We start from the raw sequence: 15,014 nt of genomic DNA, 5'->3' as shown, positions 1-15,014 counted from the left end.
ATGTCTATTTCACCTTTGTTCTAGAATTCTAGATTGGTGGTTATTTTCCTTTCCACGTGTTGATATGATTTTGTTGTGTTCTGACTTCATTGTTTCTGTTGGCAGTTTCGTTCTTATTCCTGTGAAGGCAGCCTGCCTTTGTTTTCCTCTGGCTGCTTTTAGGAGTTTCTCTTTGTTTTTGGCTTTCTACGGGTTCATTTAGATGTGTCTAAGTGTGAATTTTTTACATACTCTGCTGGGGATCACAGGTCTTGAGTGTGGGGCTTGATGCCTTTCAGTGGTTTCTCTTCTCCTGCGAATCCTCCCCTAGACCATGTGCTGCCTGCACGAGACCATCAGTTTCAAGGGATTAGGGATGTCTGTTTTGACTCCTGCTTTATGTTCCCAGTACCCGGGATAATGCCTGGATATTACCAATGCAGACCCTTGTTAAATAATGTGGCTACGTTTTACTTGAATTATATTGATTCTAAATAATGTAGCATTAATTGCATTAATAACTCACTTTTTAAGTAGTGTAGTTTAAGGTGAGCAATGTGACAAAATGTGAAATGTTGCGCATTTTAAGAAAATACAATGCCTTGAAAGCTCATCTCATAGTTGCAGAGTATATTCGTGTTACTGCCACGTGGTGGAGCCCTTGCACTGCTCCACAGACACCCAGCGCAGTTTGTCAGCACCTTGCGGCTGTTGTTCTTTGTTACACGTTTTCATCATGGAAGGCTTTTGCGATGGCGCATTGCGTGTTACATGGGACTACCTGTGTATATTTACACCATGAGTGAATGAAAGCCAAGAGGGGTTCTCCCGTCACACACCTGAGGACACTGGCCCAGAGAGGCATGGGACTTGCCAAAAGTCTTGCAGCAAGGCAGCCGCAGAGCCCGGTTAGAACCCAAGCCTCATGGCTCAGCCCTGGGCTCTGCGCCCAGCACTGCATGTGTCCCCTGGAGGTGTTGCCCCTTTTAGTTTCGCCCCATCCTGGGGACTGGAAGGTAGGGACTTGGGGACCGTGGGCATTCCACCTGCCCCGGCACTTCTGTAAGCCCTACTCTGTTGCTGCCCACACTGCCATGTCAGGGGCCCCTGGGTGAGGGTCCTGTGTGTCCCTGTGAGGAGACAACGCAAAATCCATACCTCCATTCAGTCACTATGGCCATACTGCTCGTTCTGTGCCATGGACCGGGCTGTCATTCAGACACTGCTCCTGGGGATGGCGGCTGTTACATGTGAGCTCCCTGAATGCAGAGATCACTGCACGGACCAGGCTTGTTCGGTCAGCACACACTTAGTAGGCACCTTTGCTGTGGTGGCAGCAATGAGCCTCATCTGCAGAGTCCGTGTCCCCACAGAGCATGGCCTTGCAGGATGAGTGACAGTTGGTTGCCAGGTGGAGCTGAGCAGGGGGAGGAGGAAGGCCTGGCAGCAGAGGGAGCGGCAGTCAGAGCACAGGTGCTGTGGCAGGGGCTGAGCCAGGGTTGCAGGGCCTACGGCTGGAGCTGGGTCAGGGCTACATTCTGGAGATTCTCGTGCCCTGCTGTCCAAGGCCCCGGCCTTTCCCCTGAAGTTCCCTGAACCTTGAGTGCTGGGCCTGTTCTCTCCAAGGGCTAACACGCCTCCCCTGCCTCTGACTGAATGGACTTTCAGCAGGTGGCCAAGGGCTTGCAGATGGCTTCATCCTTGGTTCTCTTGGTGTCACATGCAGGGACCAGTTGTCTTCCAGAGTCCTGGGCTCCTTGAGGTCCCGGGCTGTTCCTCACCTTGTCTGTCTCTGAGCCTGTGACCTCTCCCTGAACGTGCAGGGGTCTTAGGATGAGGTTGGTGTGTGTGGCAGGTTGAGGGGTAATAGGAGGAAGAACTCTTGGGGGGTTGCGTAGGGTAGAGGAGTGCATCTTTCCCATGTCTGTGTTCACAGATGTGGCTCCTGAGGGGAGCTCTTGGGGCTCAGGCCTGTACCCAGCCCACGTTGGAAAGAGGTGTGGGCTGGGGCTCAGCCGGGAGGGGTAGCGGTAGAGGGGGCTTAGGGCAGGGACTGACCTGCCATCCTCACCTGCATTGGCAGTGACATCCTATACCCCAAGGACTCGTCCAGCCCTCACAGTGGCGTGCCTGCCGAGGTGCTCTGCAGGGGCCGAGACTTCGTTGTAAGTACCTTGGGTTCTCTGGACCCACGGTGGGGGTGTGGGAAGAGGGGGGCAGCGGTGCAGGGCTTCTGAAGACCTGGGCCCGGCAGAGGCTCCAGGTGGAGGTGGGTGTGTGAGGCCCTGGCCTCTGCCTTTCTCCTCCTTCCTCTCAGAAGCCTGGAGTCTCAGGCTGGAAAGAACCTTCCAGTTCCTCTAGCGCAGTCGGGGGTGGGTCAAGAAGCACGTTTCATTCGGCCTGAGTGGTGGTTTAGAAATATTGCCTTGGTTGTCAGATTTTATAAATTGAAATTTTGATGCAAAAAAAATTTTGACGCTAGACAGATGTCTGTCAAGGGTAATGAGACTCCCTGACACCCCTGGGGCCACTTCCCCACAAGGCACTGGCGGTCTCCAGTTCACCACAGCCCCAGGTGCCTTTGCCTCCCTTGTGCCTGTCCCTGGAGTTTGGGACTCCTGAGCTGGTGTCTCCCTTCTTCCCATCATTCCCACCCATGGCCTCCCTCCCAAGGCCTGGAACTCCATGCAGCTGGGAGCCACAGTCTTCCTAGGCTTGGTGCTGGCTGAAACGTGCCGCCCAGGAGCTGTCCCACACCCCTTGGCATGCTGGTGTGCCGTCCCAGTCACAAGGCAGCCCTTAAGCTGAAGTAAGCATCTGCCTCTTCTCTTCCTGAAGGAGCCTCCCCAACTCCTCTGGGCAGTCGGTGTCTGGGTGCCTGAGCAGCGTCTTTGCTCCTAGGGGTCAGCATGTAACAATCACCACTCCCAGGCTTGCCTCCCCAGATACAGTGCCATTTGCCCTCAGCTGCCCCTGCCCACCCCACTCCAGTGTGTAGACACTGTCAGAACTGGGGGCTTGGGAGGGGATGTGGTCCAGCCTACGTTAGCATAGGTGATAGTCATCCATTCCCTGTGTCTCTCAGCCAGCCACCCTTCTCTCTCCCAGTCATCCCACAAATCTAATCAGAGTGCAGGGGAGCTGTTGAGGCAGGGTGGGGGCTGCAGGGGGCTGAGAGCTTCTGGAAGGATGGGTGGCCTCCGACCAGCCATTAGCAGCCACCACTGTGAAGTGCCGCCTATGCAGACAGCGTGTATCTGTGGGAGCCCCTCCCAGCCCGAGTCCTCATCGTATCCTTGGAGCTGGGCAGGGCATCTCCCGCCCCAGGGAGCGCTGTGGTCTAGGTGGGGTGGGGTGGTCCCATGGTCCCCCTGGAAGGGATGGGCCTGGAGCTCCTTTATGGAGGAGAAAGGGAGGTGCAGAGCCGAAGGGACTGCCTGAGGCCACACTGTTGAGAAGAATCAAGGCCAGGAGGCTCCGGCTTCCAGGCCCGCCAGGTGAGTTCCCGGGACAGTCCTGGGAGCAGTCCGTGGCCGCCCCTGGAATGTGCTGCTTCTTCTCCCTCAGATGTGGAAGTTCACGCAGAGCCGCTGGGTGGTTAGGAAAGAGGTGGCAACCGTGACCAAAGTAAGTGGCGTTTTTGTGGTCTGAGGCCTAGGCTGCTGCCGGAGGGGAGGGGGCTGGCTGTGCCTCACCCTGGGCCCCCTCCCCTCCAGCTCTGCGCTGAGGACGTGAAGGACTTCCTGGAGCACATGGCCGTGGTGAGGATCAACAAAGGCTGGGAGTTCATTCTGCCTTATGACGGGGAGTTCATCAAGAAGCACCCGGATGTGGTCCAGCGGCAGCACATGCTGTGGACGGGTATCCAAGCCAAGTAAGCACCTTGGGCCGGGGAGGGGCAGCCCAGTGATCCCAGCAACCCTGCATCCTGGGGAGCACTGTCAGGGCGGATCCGAGCACTGTCTAGAAACCCCACATCTAGGGAGAGTGCAGTTGGGCTGGATCTGGGTGTGAAGGGCAGGTGGGGGTCCGCAGACCCCACGCTCCTCCCCCACACTGATAGGCATTGCTGGCTGATCCCACTGTCCTTTCGGCATAGGACACACAGCCAGTACCTGCTCATCAGGGTGGTCGTGCTCTGAGGGCTCAGGGAAGAGGGATGTGATGGAGAGAGCACTCAGGAGCAAGAGCCGGGGCCTGGGGGCCAGAGGGGTATTGGCAGGAGACTGATGGGTCTGGGGTTGTGCACTGCCAGAAGTGGGACCCAGTAGGGCTGGCTGAGCTCCAAGCCCGCGCTGTCAGTAACTAGCACGTCCTGGGGCCTAAGGGGTGGTTGTTTCTCTTGTGAAGCAGGTAGGGGACGTGGTTTAAAGTTAATGGGGTTACTCTTCTTTTCAGACTGGAAAAAGTCTATAATCTTGTAAAGGAAACCATGCCAAAGAAGCCGGATGCACAATCAGGTGTGTGAGGGGCTTTGGGCTGGGAGGCCCCGGCTCCTACACTGTGGCTCCGGAAGGGCTGCTGCGCTAGAGCTTGTCAGGCCCGGACCTGGAGAGGGCGGAGGGCTCTCACCGTTCACCCTTCACCCTCCTTCCTTTCCTGCCACCCACAGACCGCAGCTGGTCGCTTGCCCAGCAGCAGAGCCTCAGGGATGGAGGCTTGCGGATTCCAAGGCTGAGTCTGGGTTCCAGGTCACTGAGGCCCACTCACCCCCTTGGGTCAACAAGCGGGCCGGGAAGAGCTGCTGGGGGGAGGAACTCAGCAGCACCCTTCCCCGCATGACTCTCGGCACATTGGGACGGTTCTCACTCTTCCACTGATGGGTTGGCTGATTTCCGAGAAAGGTTGGGGATGAGACCAGCACGGGGCCACTTGCTGCAGCCCCGCGGTCCCCTGCTGGGCCTTTGGTTTCAGATCCCTGTGCCCTCCTAAGCAGTGCTGCCTCCCTCCCCGCAGGGCCTGCCGGGCTGGTCTCTGGGGACCAGCGGATCCAAGTAGCCAAAACCAAGGCCCAGCAGAACCACGCGTTGCTGGAGCGGGAGCTGCAGCGGCGGAAGGAGCAGCTGCGGGCGCCTGCAGTCCCACCCGGTGTGCGGATCAAGGAGGAGCCCGTGAGCGAGGAGGGCGAGGAGGACGACGAACAGGAGGCGGAGGAGGAGGAGGAGCCCATGGACACTTCCCCCAGCGGCCTCCACAGTAAGCTGGCCAACGGGCTGCCTCCCGGGCGGGCTGCGGGCACAGACAGCTTTAACGGACACCCACCCCAGAGCTGCGCCAGCACCCCTGTGGCTCGGGAACTGAGGGCCTTCGTGGAGGCCACCTTTCAGAGACAGTTTGTGCTCACACTAAGTGAACTCAAGCGCCTCTTCAACCTGCACTTGGCGAGCCTTCCCCCCGGCCACATGCTCTTCAGCGGCATCTCGGACCGCATGCTGCAGGACACGGTGCTGGCCGCCGGTTGCAAGCAGATACTGGTGCCTGTAAGTAGAGCCCACGCTGCCAGGATGGGCGGATAAAGGGGGCTGCCCTTGGCCTCTCCGGAGGGCACCTGCGCAGAAAGGAGCTGTGGGGAAAAGTCGGCTCACCTGGTGAGGGGCCTGAGTCCTGCCTGCCAGGGGGATGGGGGGTGGGGAGAACCAGCTGTTGGGAGGCCACGTGGGGACACGGGAGGCCATGCTTGGTGAGCATCTGCTCTCATGTGGGCCTAGGTGTGACATGGGCAGGTCAGCCTCTCCGAGGCTGTATTCTCATGAAGTGGGATCATGTTGGGTTTTATGTCACAGGACTGTGGTAGGGGCTAAATACGGTGTCTGAAGGCCCGGCCTATTGCCTGGCCTGTGGCAGGGCCTAGTGAAACAGGGCCCCTGCCTGGTTTCTCACCCTGTCCCCCACCAAGAACACCTGATCGTTTCCTACTAGCTTTGCCATTGTTTGGAATGATTTAACTTCTAAGATCGTTTGATCTTTGCAATCTGCAGATGAAGAAACTGAGGCTCCAAGGAATGAAATGTACATTTAAAGGTCACTACCTAGGAGGTAGTAGAGCTGGAATTTGGACCTCAGTGTAGTGGCCTGGAGTTTTGAATCCTTTCTGCTCAGCTAAGATGAGCTGCTTCCCCACAGCTGCGCCAGCGCCCTGTCTTGGGCCTGGGTCCTGGCGGCCTCCCTGTGCATCAGAAGCAAGCTGACCAGCTCATCACTGTGCTCTCAGCACTTCCAGTGCCAGGCCTTGAGTGTGGTATTACAAGCCTCGTGCCCCCTTCCCCCTGGGCTGCTTTTCTGTCACTGGGAGGGGCCCTGACGGGGAGCAGAGTGCGTGCTGGGGACTATTTCCCTGCGCTGAGGATGGAGAGCGCCAGGTGCTGCCTAAGCACGCCTTTCCCGTGCTCCTTTCCCACAAGGCTCTGCCCAGACCTGGCAGCAAAATAGGGTGAGGTGGGGCTGTGGTGGTCTCTAAGAAAGCATTGATGTTTTCATTGCCAAGGTCAGGAGCGCCTGCAGCCTTGGGTGATGATCTGAGACCAAGGCCCATCCCTGTGTATGAGGAATAGAAACTAGGACAGGAGGCCCTATGGAGCCTAGGCTGTCTCAGGGGATCGGCCCTGCTGGCAGGCAGCCCCCTGTGGGAGGTACTGGTGGAGTTTGGAGCTCCTGCCCACCCAGCACATGGGTCTGGGTCTCCACAAGCTCACCTTTCTTCATGAGCTGGGCCAGGCCAGGGAGGACACCTGCCTGACATTAGTGAGTTGTTTTGGGCCGCTGGAGTGGACAGAGGTGAGGGGCGGGACATGGCCACCCTCAGACACCCTCACCCCTCCTTCCAGACCCACTCTGTCCATGTTGCTTTGGGGTGGGGCCGGCATCTCCAGGAGACACCATGGCCCTAGCTGTAACGCTCTCCTTGCCATCCTGACAAGGAGACTGTATTGTAGTCACATCCAAGATGTAAGAGACCTCAGATCCCAGCCACCTCTGTGTTCTACATGAGGGAGCTGAGGTCCAGGGCAAGCGAATAGATCGAGGACTTGAACTCCTGGTTCTGCTGCTTATTAGCTGTGTGACCATGGACAGTGAGCAAACCTCTCTGAGCTTACTTTTCACCACGTACTACCTCCCAATTTCTAATGCTCAAATGCAAATGTGTATTGGAAGCCTCACAGGGCTTTCACTAGTAGTAACCATTATTGCTACTTGTGTGATGGAACCAGGACTGGAAACTACCATCCCAGACGCCCCCTCCCCTGTCCCCTTCTCTCCAGGACCCAGGCCTGTGTCACACTTGTCCTGGTCTACCTTTGGACCAAGTGGCCTGGATTGCTTGGGAGTCAGGCAGTGCCTCTAACCCACACTGACACGGTACATGTGGGAAGCAGTTGAAAAGAACCCCCAGGGTACCCCAAAGGAGTTATGGGGAAGGGGGCACCCCTCCATCAGGGTTGGCATCTTCAGGACGGGAGGACTCTGGGTGTTACAGCAGAGTTGAGTTGCTGCCAGGCTGATGGGAGACAGATGGCAGCTTCCTCACTGTACGGAGGATATCTGCAGACTCGAAGCCGGGCATTTCACTGGGCTCATCACACTCCCCCTCTCACTGGAGCCCTGTCAGGCCCTTGGGGGGTGTGCCGGCCTCCTCCCCATGGTGAGGTGACAGGCGCAGGTTTGTGGCTGCCCGAGGCTCTCAGAGCTGGTGAGTGGCAGAAGCTGGGATTGGAACCCATGTTCCTGCATCTGGGCTGGGGCAGACAGGGAGGGGTGAGGCAAGCAAGTGGATCCATGGGGTAGAGATGGACAAGCAACTCACACCTGGGCCTTGGTCAGTTTCCCCCACAGACTGCTGCTTCCCCAGATGAGCAGAAGGTGTTTGCCCTCTGGGAGTCTGGAGACATGAGTGATCAGGTGAGGTGAACTTTGCTGCCATCTTCCCCAAGAGTAGGGGGGTTTCCTGCAGGGTTGGAGGCCTTGGGGGACATGTGTACCCAAAGTACAGCCACACATTTCAGATTTTCTGGCACACTCGGTTTTAAATATTCTGCTCCAACTCTGTACGCTGACAAAATAAGCTGTATGTGCCAATAGTTTGAACCTAAACCAGTGGTTCCCAGATGCCAGTCTGTAAGCCAGCTCCATCAGAATCCTCTTTTAAAAAATACAGGCTGGGCATGGTGACTCACGCCTGTAATCCCAGCACTTTGGGAGGCCAAGGCGGGTGGATCACCAGAGGTCAGGAGTTCGACACCAGCCTGACCAATATGGTGAAACCCCATCTCTACTAAAAATACGCATGGTGGTGGGAGGCTGAGACAGGAGAATTGCTTGAACCTGGGAGGTAGAGGTTGCAGTGAACCGAGATCGCACCACTGCACTCCAGACTGGGCAACAGAGCAAGACTGTGTCTCAGGAAAAAAAAAAAATACATAGATTCGGTTCTGTTCAGTAGGTGTGGGGTACTGTCCTGTCCTAGGTATCTGAATTTCTGTAAAGCTTCCTGAGCGACTCTGATCCAGCCAGGCTTACAGAGCACCGGTGAAGCACATTTCTCAGGCGGCCTCTGGCAGCAGGAGTCAAACGGATTCCTTGTCAGATCTCAGGTCCTGGACTTTTAGGTTAAAGAAATTGGCCATTTTGCCTCTAGTCACACTGTGACGGGGAGGGTCACAGGTGTCCAGTGCCCAGAAACGTGAGTGGAAGCAGCAGCACCTTTTGTGTGTGTGGTGTAGTCACGGACACTGCATCCCAGCTTTTCTTTGGCCGTGAATGTACCTAATGTGATGGTTGAAACGCCAGTCGGTCTGACCGTGTCTAGGCCCTTCTCCTAAGGTGTGGGGAGAAGGCAGTCAGTCAGCAGAAGTCCCACTGAGCTCTCTGTCCCCAGCTGCCTCTTAGGGTAATGTGATGGTTGAAACGCCAGTCGGTCTGACCGTGTCTAGGCCCTTCTCCTAAGGTGTGGGGAGAAGGCAGTCAGTCAGCAGAAGTCCCACTGAGCTCTCTGTCCCCAGCTGCCTCTTAGGGGAGCCAACTGGCAGGCTGAGGATCAAAGGGGCTGGGGCCTTTTCCTGAGCAAGCTTGAGTGCTTTTGTCCAGAATAGAGGGTATCTGAAATACTTCAATAACAAAAAGGCAAAAAAAAAAAGTCATAAATGCAGATTTTTAAACATCAAATCAGACTAGAAGTTTTAATAGGCAAGCTCTTGCACTGCCTGACCTGACTGCCACCCCTCAGAGGTGACCACTTTTATTACTACTTTTTAAAATAGAAACAGGGTCTCACTATGTTGGCCAGGCTAGTCTTGAACTCCTGGCCTCAAGCAGTTCTCCTGCCTCAGCCTCTCAAAGTGCTAGGATCATAGGCAAAAGATACCACTAAAATAGCTGCCCCCATTAAAAAAAAAAAAAATCAGCTTGTCATTAGCAATGGGCTTCCCATTGTGGTGGATGAGATTTAGCTCTCAGCTATTTTAGGAGACTGTAGAGACAGATATCTTACAGCCATTTTTTGAGATAGCGTCTTGCTCTTGCTCTGTCATCTAGGCCTGGAGTGCAGTGGTGCCATCTCAGCTCACCCCTCCCGCGTTCAGGCGATTCTTGTGCCTCAGCCACCCGGGTAGCTGGGATTACGGGCTTGTGCTGCCACACCCAGCTAATTTTTATATTTTTAGTAGAGATCTGCGGGGTGGCGGGGGGTGGGGGGGTCCCACTGTGTTGGCCAGGCTGGTCTCAAACTCCTGGCCTCAAGTGGTCTGCCTGCCTTGGCCTTCCAAAGTGCTGGGATTATAGGCGTGAGCCACCACACCCGGCCTTTACCTGTTTTTAATTGGCTATCGTTTATAGCATTGTCACAGAATGAACTGAAAATCTGTCCATTGTAGAGCCAAACATCAGTAATATACTATGATTGCATTTCCTTGTTCACTACTTCCTGTTTTCACTTGTGTAATTTTCTGAACACATGTGTACCGAGGGTGATACTTTGCTTAATTAAGCCTGGTTCCCGGGAAGGCTGTCCCTCTGCTTCTCCAGTGAGACTGGCTCTTCCCCATGTCTGTTGCTGAATTCTGGAATCTCCGCTTCTTCCTTGCTTTAGCTTCTAAAGAGACAGAGGAGTTGTCTGCATTCTTTCATGTCTTAAAATGGCTTTGTTTTAATCTTCAGTATTATAGTACAGTATTACTGTTTGTCTGGGACTAGAATTTTAAAAGGCAAATGATACTTTATGTAGCAGTCTCAACTGTTTACATGAACCATAGCAAAAAAAGGAGAATCAAATCCATCTCCTCTTAATGTTTGCAGAAAGATGCAAACAAAACCAGCTAAGTATGGAACAATGTATGAGGTTATCAAAGTTTCTACTTTTACATGATCAAATGATTTGCCTCTCAAAATTCTAGTCCCAGACAAATAGTAATACATGAAGCATTTTTTTTTTTTTTTTTTTTTTTTTGAGACAGAGTCTCCCTCTGTCAGCCAGGCTAGAGTGCAGTGGCACGATCTCAGCTCACTGCAACCTCCGCCTCCCTGGCTCAAGCAATTCTCTTGCCTCAGCCTCCCGAGTAGCTGGGATTATGGGCGTGTGCCACCACGCCTGGCTAATTTTTGTATTTTTAGTAGAGACGGAGTTTCACCATGTTGGACAGGCTGGTCTGGAACTCCTGACCTCAGGTAATCCGCCTGCCTCGGTCTCCCAAAGTGCTGGGATTGCAGGCGTGAGCCACTGCGCCCGGCATGAAGCATCTTTAAGAGAGTTTCCATTGTTTAAGTTTTCAGAGTTGTTGAAATTCCGTAACATTCTCCTTCTTGGTCTTTTAAATTTGGCCTGTATTCTTTCCTTTATGCCAAACTGCAGAATTTTTCATTATTCTGTATATCAGTCAGTGCAACTTCAGCTGTGCCCTGGTGCGGGTCATTATTGTACTAGACAATTGAGTTCTTATAAAATCCTGTGAGTTGTTACTTTTTTCTGTTCTTTCAGAATTCTTATGACAGATATTACACATACTGAATTCAGTCTTTTCTATTCAGTTTTTATTTTGGGGTGTAACGTATTTTATGGCATCCTGTTTCATGGATGCGGTGGCATGTTTGTGCGTTAAGACTTCACACCAATTTTGACACGCTCTTCTCATCTCCATGCAGCTTAGATTGTCGCTTTGCCTGCCTGCTAAGTCCGATGCACGCCTGCATTTTACCATGCAGAAATATGTTCAAGCCACTCATCCTCTCATGTCTCTTCACCAGTTCTTTTGTTATGCTGGCATATACCTTTATTTTTATTTATATTCAAGTTTCCACACACAGCATTAATGCCTTTACTTTGTGTTTTTATTTCTGTACACTGTCTTGCTGGGTCTCTAGAGATGACTTGGCTCATCTTTAACCAGAGGTGCTGCGTGAGGGTTTTTATCAGAGACTGCAACACAAAGTCAGGTGCATGGCTTGGGTGTCTTGTTTGGGGATGTTTCTCTTTTTAGATCACAGTTTCCCATAATAATGTGTTTTTGCTACTAAAGCATCGACAGGTTTTGCTTGAAATTTTTTCCAAAAATTACCGGGTACGCCGAAACATGATCCAGTCTCGGTTGACTCAAGAGTGTGGAGAAGATCTCAGTAAACAGGAGGTGGATAAAGTACTAAAGGTACATCCATTTTGTGCATAACAATATCAAAGGCTCTGGAAGGGGCTGACAGCGTGAAGGGACTCTAGTGTCTTTGTGTATATGAAGTCAGGCTTCCTTGGGACCCCTTCCCAGACAGTCTTGTCTTGAGCAACTGTTAATGATTGGCATTGGTTGGGGAAGGGGGTATATGCCAGAGGACTGACCCCTTCAAACAGTATAATCATAGTGGTGTCCAAGGGAAAGAATACAGCCATGGATGCTTTGTTTCTCTTTCTGGTTGGGCCAGTAATGCCCCTTTCATCCCTCTTCTCTGCTTGTCACTAGAGACAGAAACTAAAAACCATGGCTTCAGGCTGCTAAAAGCCTAAAACAATAGAACAACAAAAAAATATGGTGGGTTGGATGAGCTTGGCAGTGGGTGGGCATCTTCTAAAATGATATGGCCTAGTTGAGAATCCTCACTCTACTCTCCCTTGAATTTTGAACTACTCTTCTGATTGATTGTTGTCATAGTCACATACATGACTTTCAGTAGAATCCATTCTTAAATTTAGTTTAAAAAGGAATATTATCTGTTTACTATATGAAAGCACCTAATGTACAACCTATAATGCTTTTCTGAAGTGATTGTAGTACAAATATCAACCATATTTGCAGCAACACTGAGAGACAGAAAACTGATGACAATGTCTTGTTCTGATTAAACATCCAGAGCCATATAAATAATACTGTTTTTTAAGCACCCTTGTTCTGGGCATGTCAGTATCTGTATTTTGTAGACCCCCCCCCTTTTTTTTTTTTTTTTGAGACGGAGTTTTGCTCTTGTTGCCCAGGCTAGAGTGCAACAGCACAATCTTGGCTCACCGCAACCTCTACCTCCCAGTTTCAAGCAATTCTCCTGCCTCAGCCTCCCAAGTAGCTGGGATTACAGGTGTAAGCCACCATGCCTGGCCCACCCTCACTTTTAAAATGCCCCTGAGGAATGGCCAGGCTCACACCTGTAATCCCAGCGCTTTGGGAGGCTGAGGCGGGTGGATCACCTGAGGTCAGGAGTTTGAGACCAGCCTGACCAACATGGGGAAACCCCATCTCTACTAAAAATACAAAATTAGCTGGGCGTAGTGGTACATGTCTGTAATCCCAGCCACTTGGGAGGCTGAGGCAGGAGAATTGCTTGAACCTGGAAGACAGAGGCTGCAGTGAGCCAAGATCATGCCATTGCACTCCAGCCTGGGAAACAAGAGCAAAACTCTGTCTCAAAAAAAAAAAAAAAAACTACCCCTGAGGAAAGGGTGGCTGGTAGTAGCCATGGTGGTGTGGTTAGGCAGTTTTTGATTTCTTGTTTGTATTCTATTCACTAATCATAAATCGAGTGTTGACATTGTAGACAGAATGTAATTAGCTCCTTTTCCTGCAAAAATCTGTGCTTATCCTGTTTCTCTCTCATAGGACTGCTGTGTAAGCTATGGTGGCATGTGGTACCTTAAAGGGACAGTACAGTCTTGACAATAGTAGCAAACTACTAACCCAGCAAATCTAAGCCCAAGGAAGAAGGGCGGAACCAGAAGTAGAGCCTCGACTTGCTTCAGACGACACAGAGCAAGAGGAACTGACCATCTCATGACCTGTGGCATTGCATGATGCAGTGGACAGAAGGGATTATCCTCAGCCAGTCGCAGGGTCAGCTTAAGTAAGTTAGATCACTCCCAGAAGAGACCAGCTGGGACCTTTGCAGTACAATTTGAAATTCCTGATGTATTTTGCTTATTATTTGGTTTCATTCTCATAATAAAGAGAGTGTATACTGACATGGGCAGGATGATAAAAATCATGGTTTAATATTTTCTTTTGTAAACTTAATGGCAACAAGGTCTAAGTTATGTTTACAACATGAAGAAAACCTCAAAGTTTTTAATTTTTAAAATGCCTAGAAGACAATATTTAGTCTTGGATTATCTATCTGCTAAGACCTCCACCAATTTCATTAAACCAAATTGGATTATTCTACTCTTGGGATTCTGTGGCCACTTTACCTTTGACAACAACCTACTTTATGTAGCAGTCTCAACTGTTTACATGAACCATAGCAAAAAAATCAGAATCAAATCCATCTCCTTTTAATGTTTGCAGAAAGATGCAAACAAAACCAGGTAAGTATGGAACAATGTGTAAGTGTGGTTATCACACTTTGATGTAAAAATTTCTATTTTGTGTATTTTTAAAATAAATACTAACACTAAACTAGCATCATGGTGCTATCTTCAAATGGTTACAGGAAGGCGATCTTGTTGGGCTCAGCATTACATGTATCTAGAGGGAACGGAGCTAATGGAGGGAGACAGAGCAGGACTGTCCACTAGAAAGAGGCGAGTCACGTACGTAATTTTGAAAGTTTCTAGCAGCCACATTAGTTTAAAAAGGTCATTTTAGCATATTATTTAGCCCAAAATATCTAAAACATCAACATAAGGTAAAATACTAATATTTTACCTTTTTTTGTACCAAGTCTTCAAAATCTGGCATTTTACACTTTCCTCAACACTCTCAATTTGGACTAGCCACATCGTAAGTGCTCAGATGCCACATGGGGCTATTTGCGACAGTATTGGACAGCACAGCCCTAGAAATCGATGGAAAAAATAAGAGTAAGCTAGGTTAGGTGACGTGAATTTTGGTATATAGATAAGGCTTTTGCCATCTTTTTTGTATAACACAGCCACTAATTGTCTGAAGGTTTAAATGAAGGTTTAAATGATGGTCTATGCTATTTCTCCACTCCCCCCAAAATAAAACATCTAATATTTTAGCTATAGAATCACTAAGGCATTGATCAAGGATGTACTTTGCCAAATAAGTATTTGGTAACATCGCTTAACAAGTTGATCGTATGTATTGATTCTGTTAACATATGTGAACCTGAAAATTAAAGTTACCAAAAGCGATTTGGAGTATGTCTCAGCTTTTCCGTCCTACTTCCTTCTCACTTTGAAAGGGGAAATGCTCATGTGGGATGTCAGAGAATGTTTGTTAGTCCCATCACCTTGCAGAACTTAATTGGCTCACTGGAGAAGTCAGAGCCTTAAATACTTTACATTGATAAAAAGAACTGGTTAAAACACCAAACTCAAATAGCAAGAAAAAGAAACTTAAGGAATACAGGAGGGAACTATTGTTTTTAAAAAAATTGAGGGAACTTGGGATGTCAGAATAGGACTTTCCAGCACTCGTCCCCCTGCAGAAACATGAATTTAAACAACTGTCCACACACAAAAATACCTTCACAAGAGTTAAGGAACCACTAGAGATTACAGCACCTTGGGGTACCACAGAAATAAGATGTATTGAAGAGGATAGGAGGGACAATTTTACATTACCTAGCTTACCCCCTCCCCAGCCCCAGGCAGCACAGGGTGGAGAGAGAGA

At 50.7% G+C, this 15,014-nt stretch overlaps 1 protein-coding gene across 6 annotated transcripts in view; it reads left to right on the top strand.

Annotated features, from left to right (window-relative positions):
* Positions 1 to 13,832, top strand: part of POLR3E (RNA polymerase III subunit E) — a 37,404-nt gene extending 23,572 nt beyond the window's left edge. For 5 of the 6 annotated variants that reach the window (XM_055232654.2, XM_063612074.1, XM_063612075.1 and 2 more), the window contains 8 exons: positions 2,063 to 2,144; positions 3,547 to 3,606; positions 3,696 to 3,853; positions 4,378 to 4,439; positions 4,936 to 5,459; positions 7,798 to 7,875; positions 11,484 to 11,609; positions 13,041 to 13,832. In XM_055232654.2, coding sequence (XP_055088629.1) covers positions 2,063 to 2,144; positions 3,547 to 3,606; positions 3,696 to 3,853; positions 4,378 to 4,439; positions 4,936 to 5,459; positions 7,798 to 7,875; positions 11,484 to 11,609; positions 13,041 to 13,097 — 1,147 coding nt within the window. In that variant the 3' untranslated portion in view covers positions 13,098 to 13,832. The remainder of the gene's footprint in view (positions 1 to 2,062; positions 2,145 to 3,546; positions 3,607 to 3,695; positions 3,854 to 4,377; positions 4,440 to 4,935; positions 5,460 to 7,797; positions 7,876 to 11,483; positions 11,610 to 13,040) is intronic. The other variant, XM_063612077.1, reaches the window with a different exon arrangement.
* The last annotated feature ends 1,182 nt before the right edge of the window (positions 13,833 to 15,014 follow it).

This window comes from Symphalangus syndactylus, chromosome 11 (assembly GCF_028878055.3).
Source record: "Symphalangus syndactylus isolate Jambi chromosome 11, NHGRI_mSymSyn1-v2.1_pri, whole genome shotgun sequence".
In the NCBI taxonomy this organism is placed as follows: domain Eukaryota; kingdom Metazoa; phylum Chordata; class Mammalia; order Primates; family Hylobatidae; genus Symphalangus; species Symphalangus syndactylus.
The sequence above is the reverse complement of the archived record's forward strand: the minus strand, read 5'-3'. Positions and strand labels throughout refer to the sequence as shown.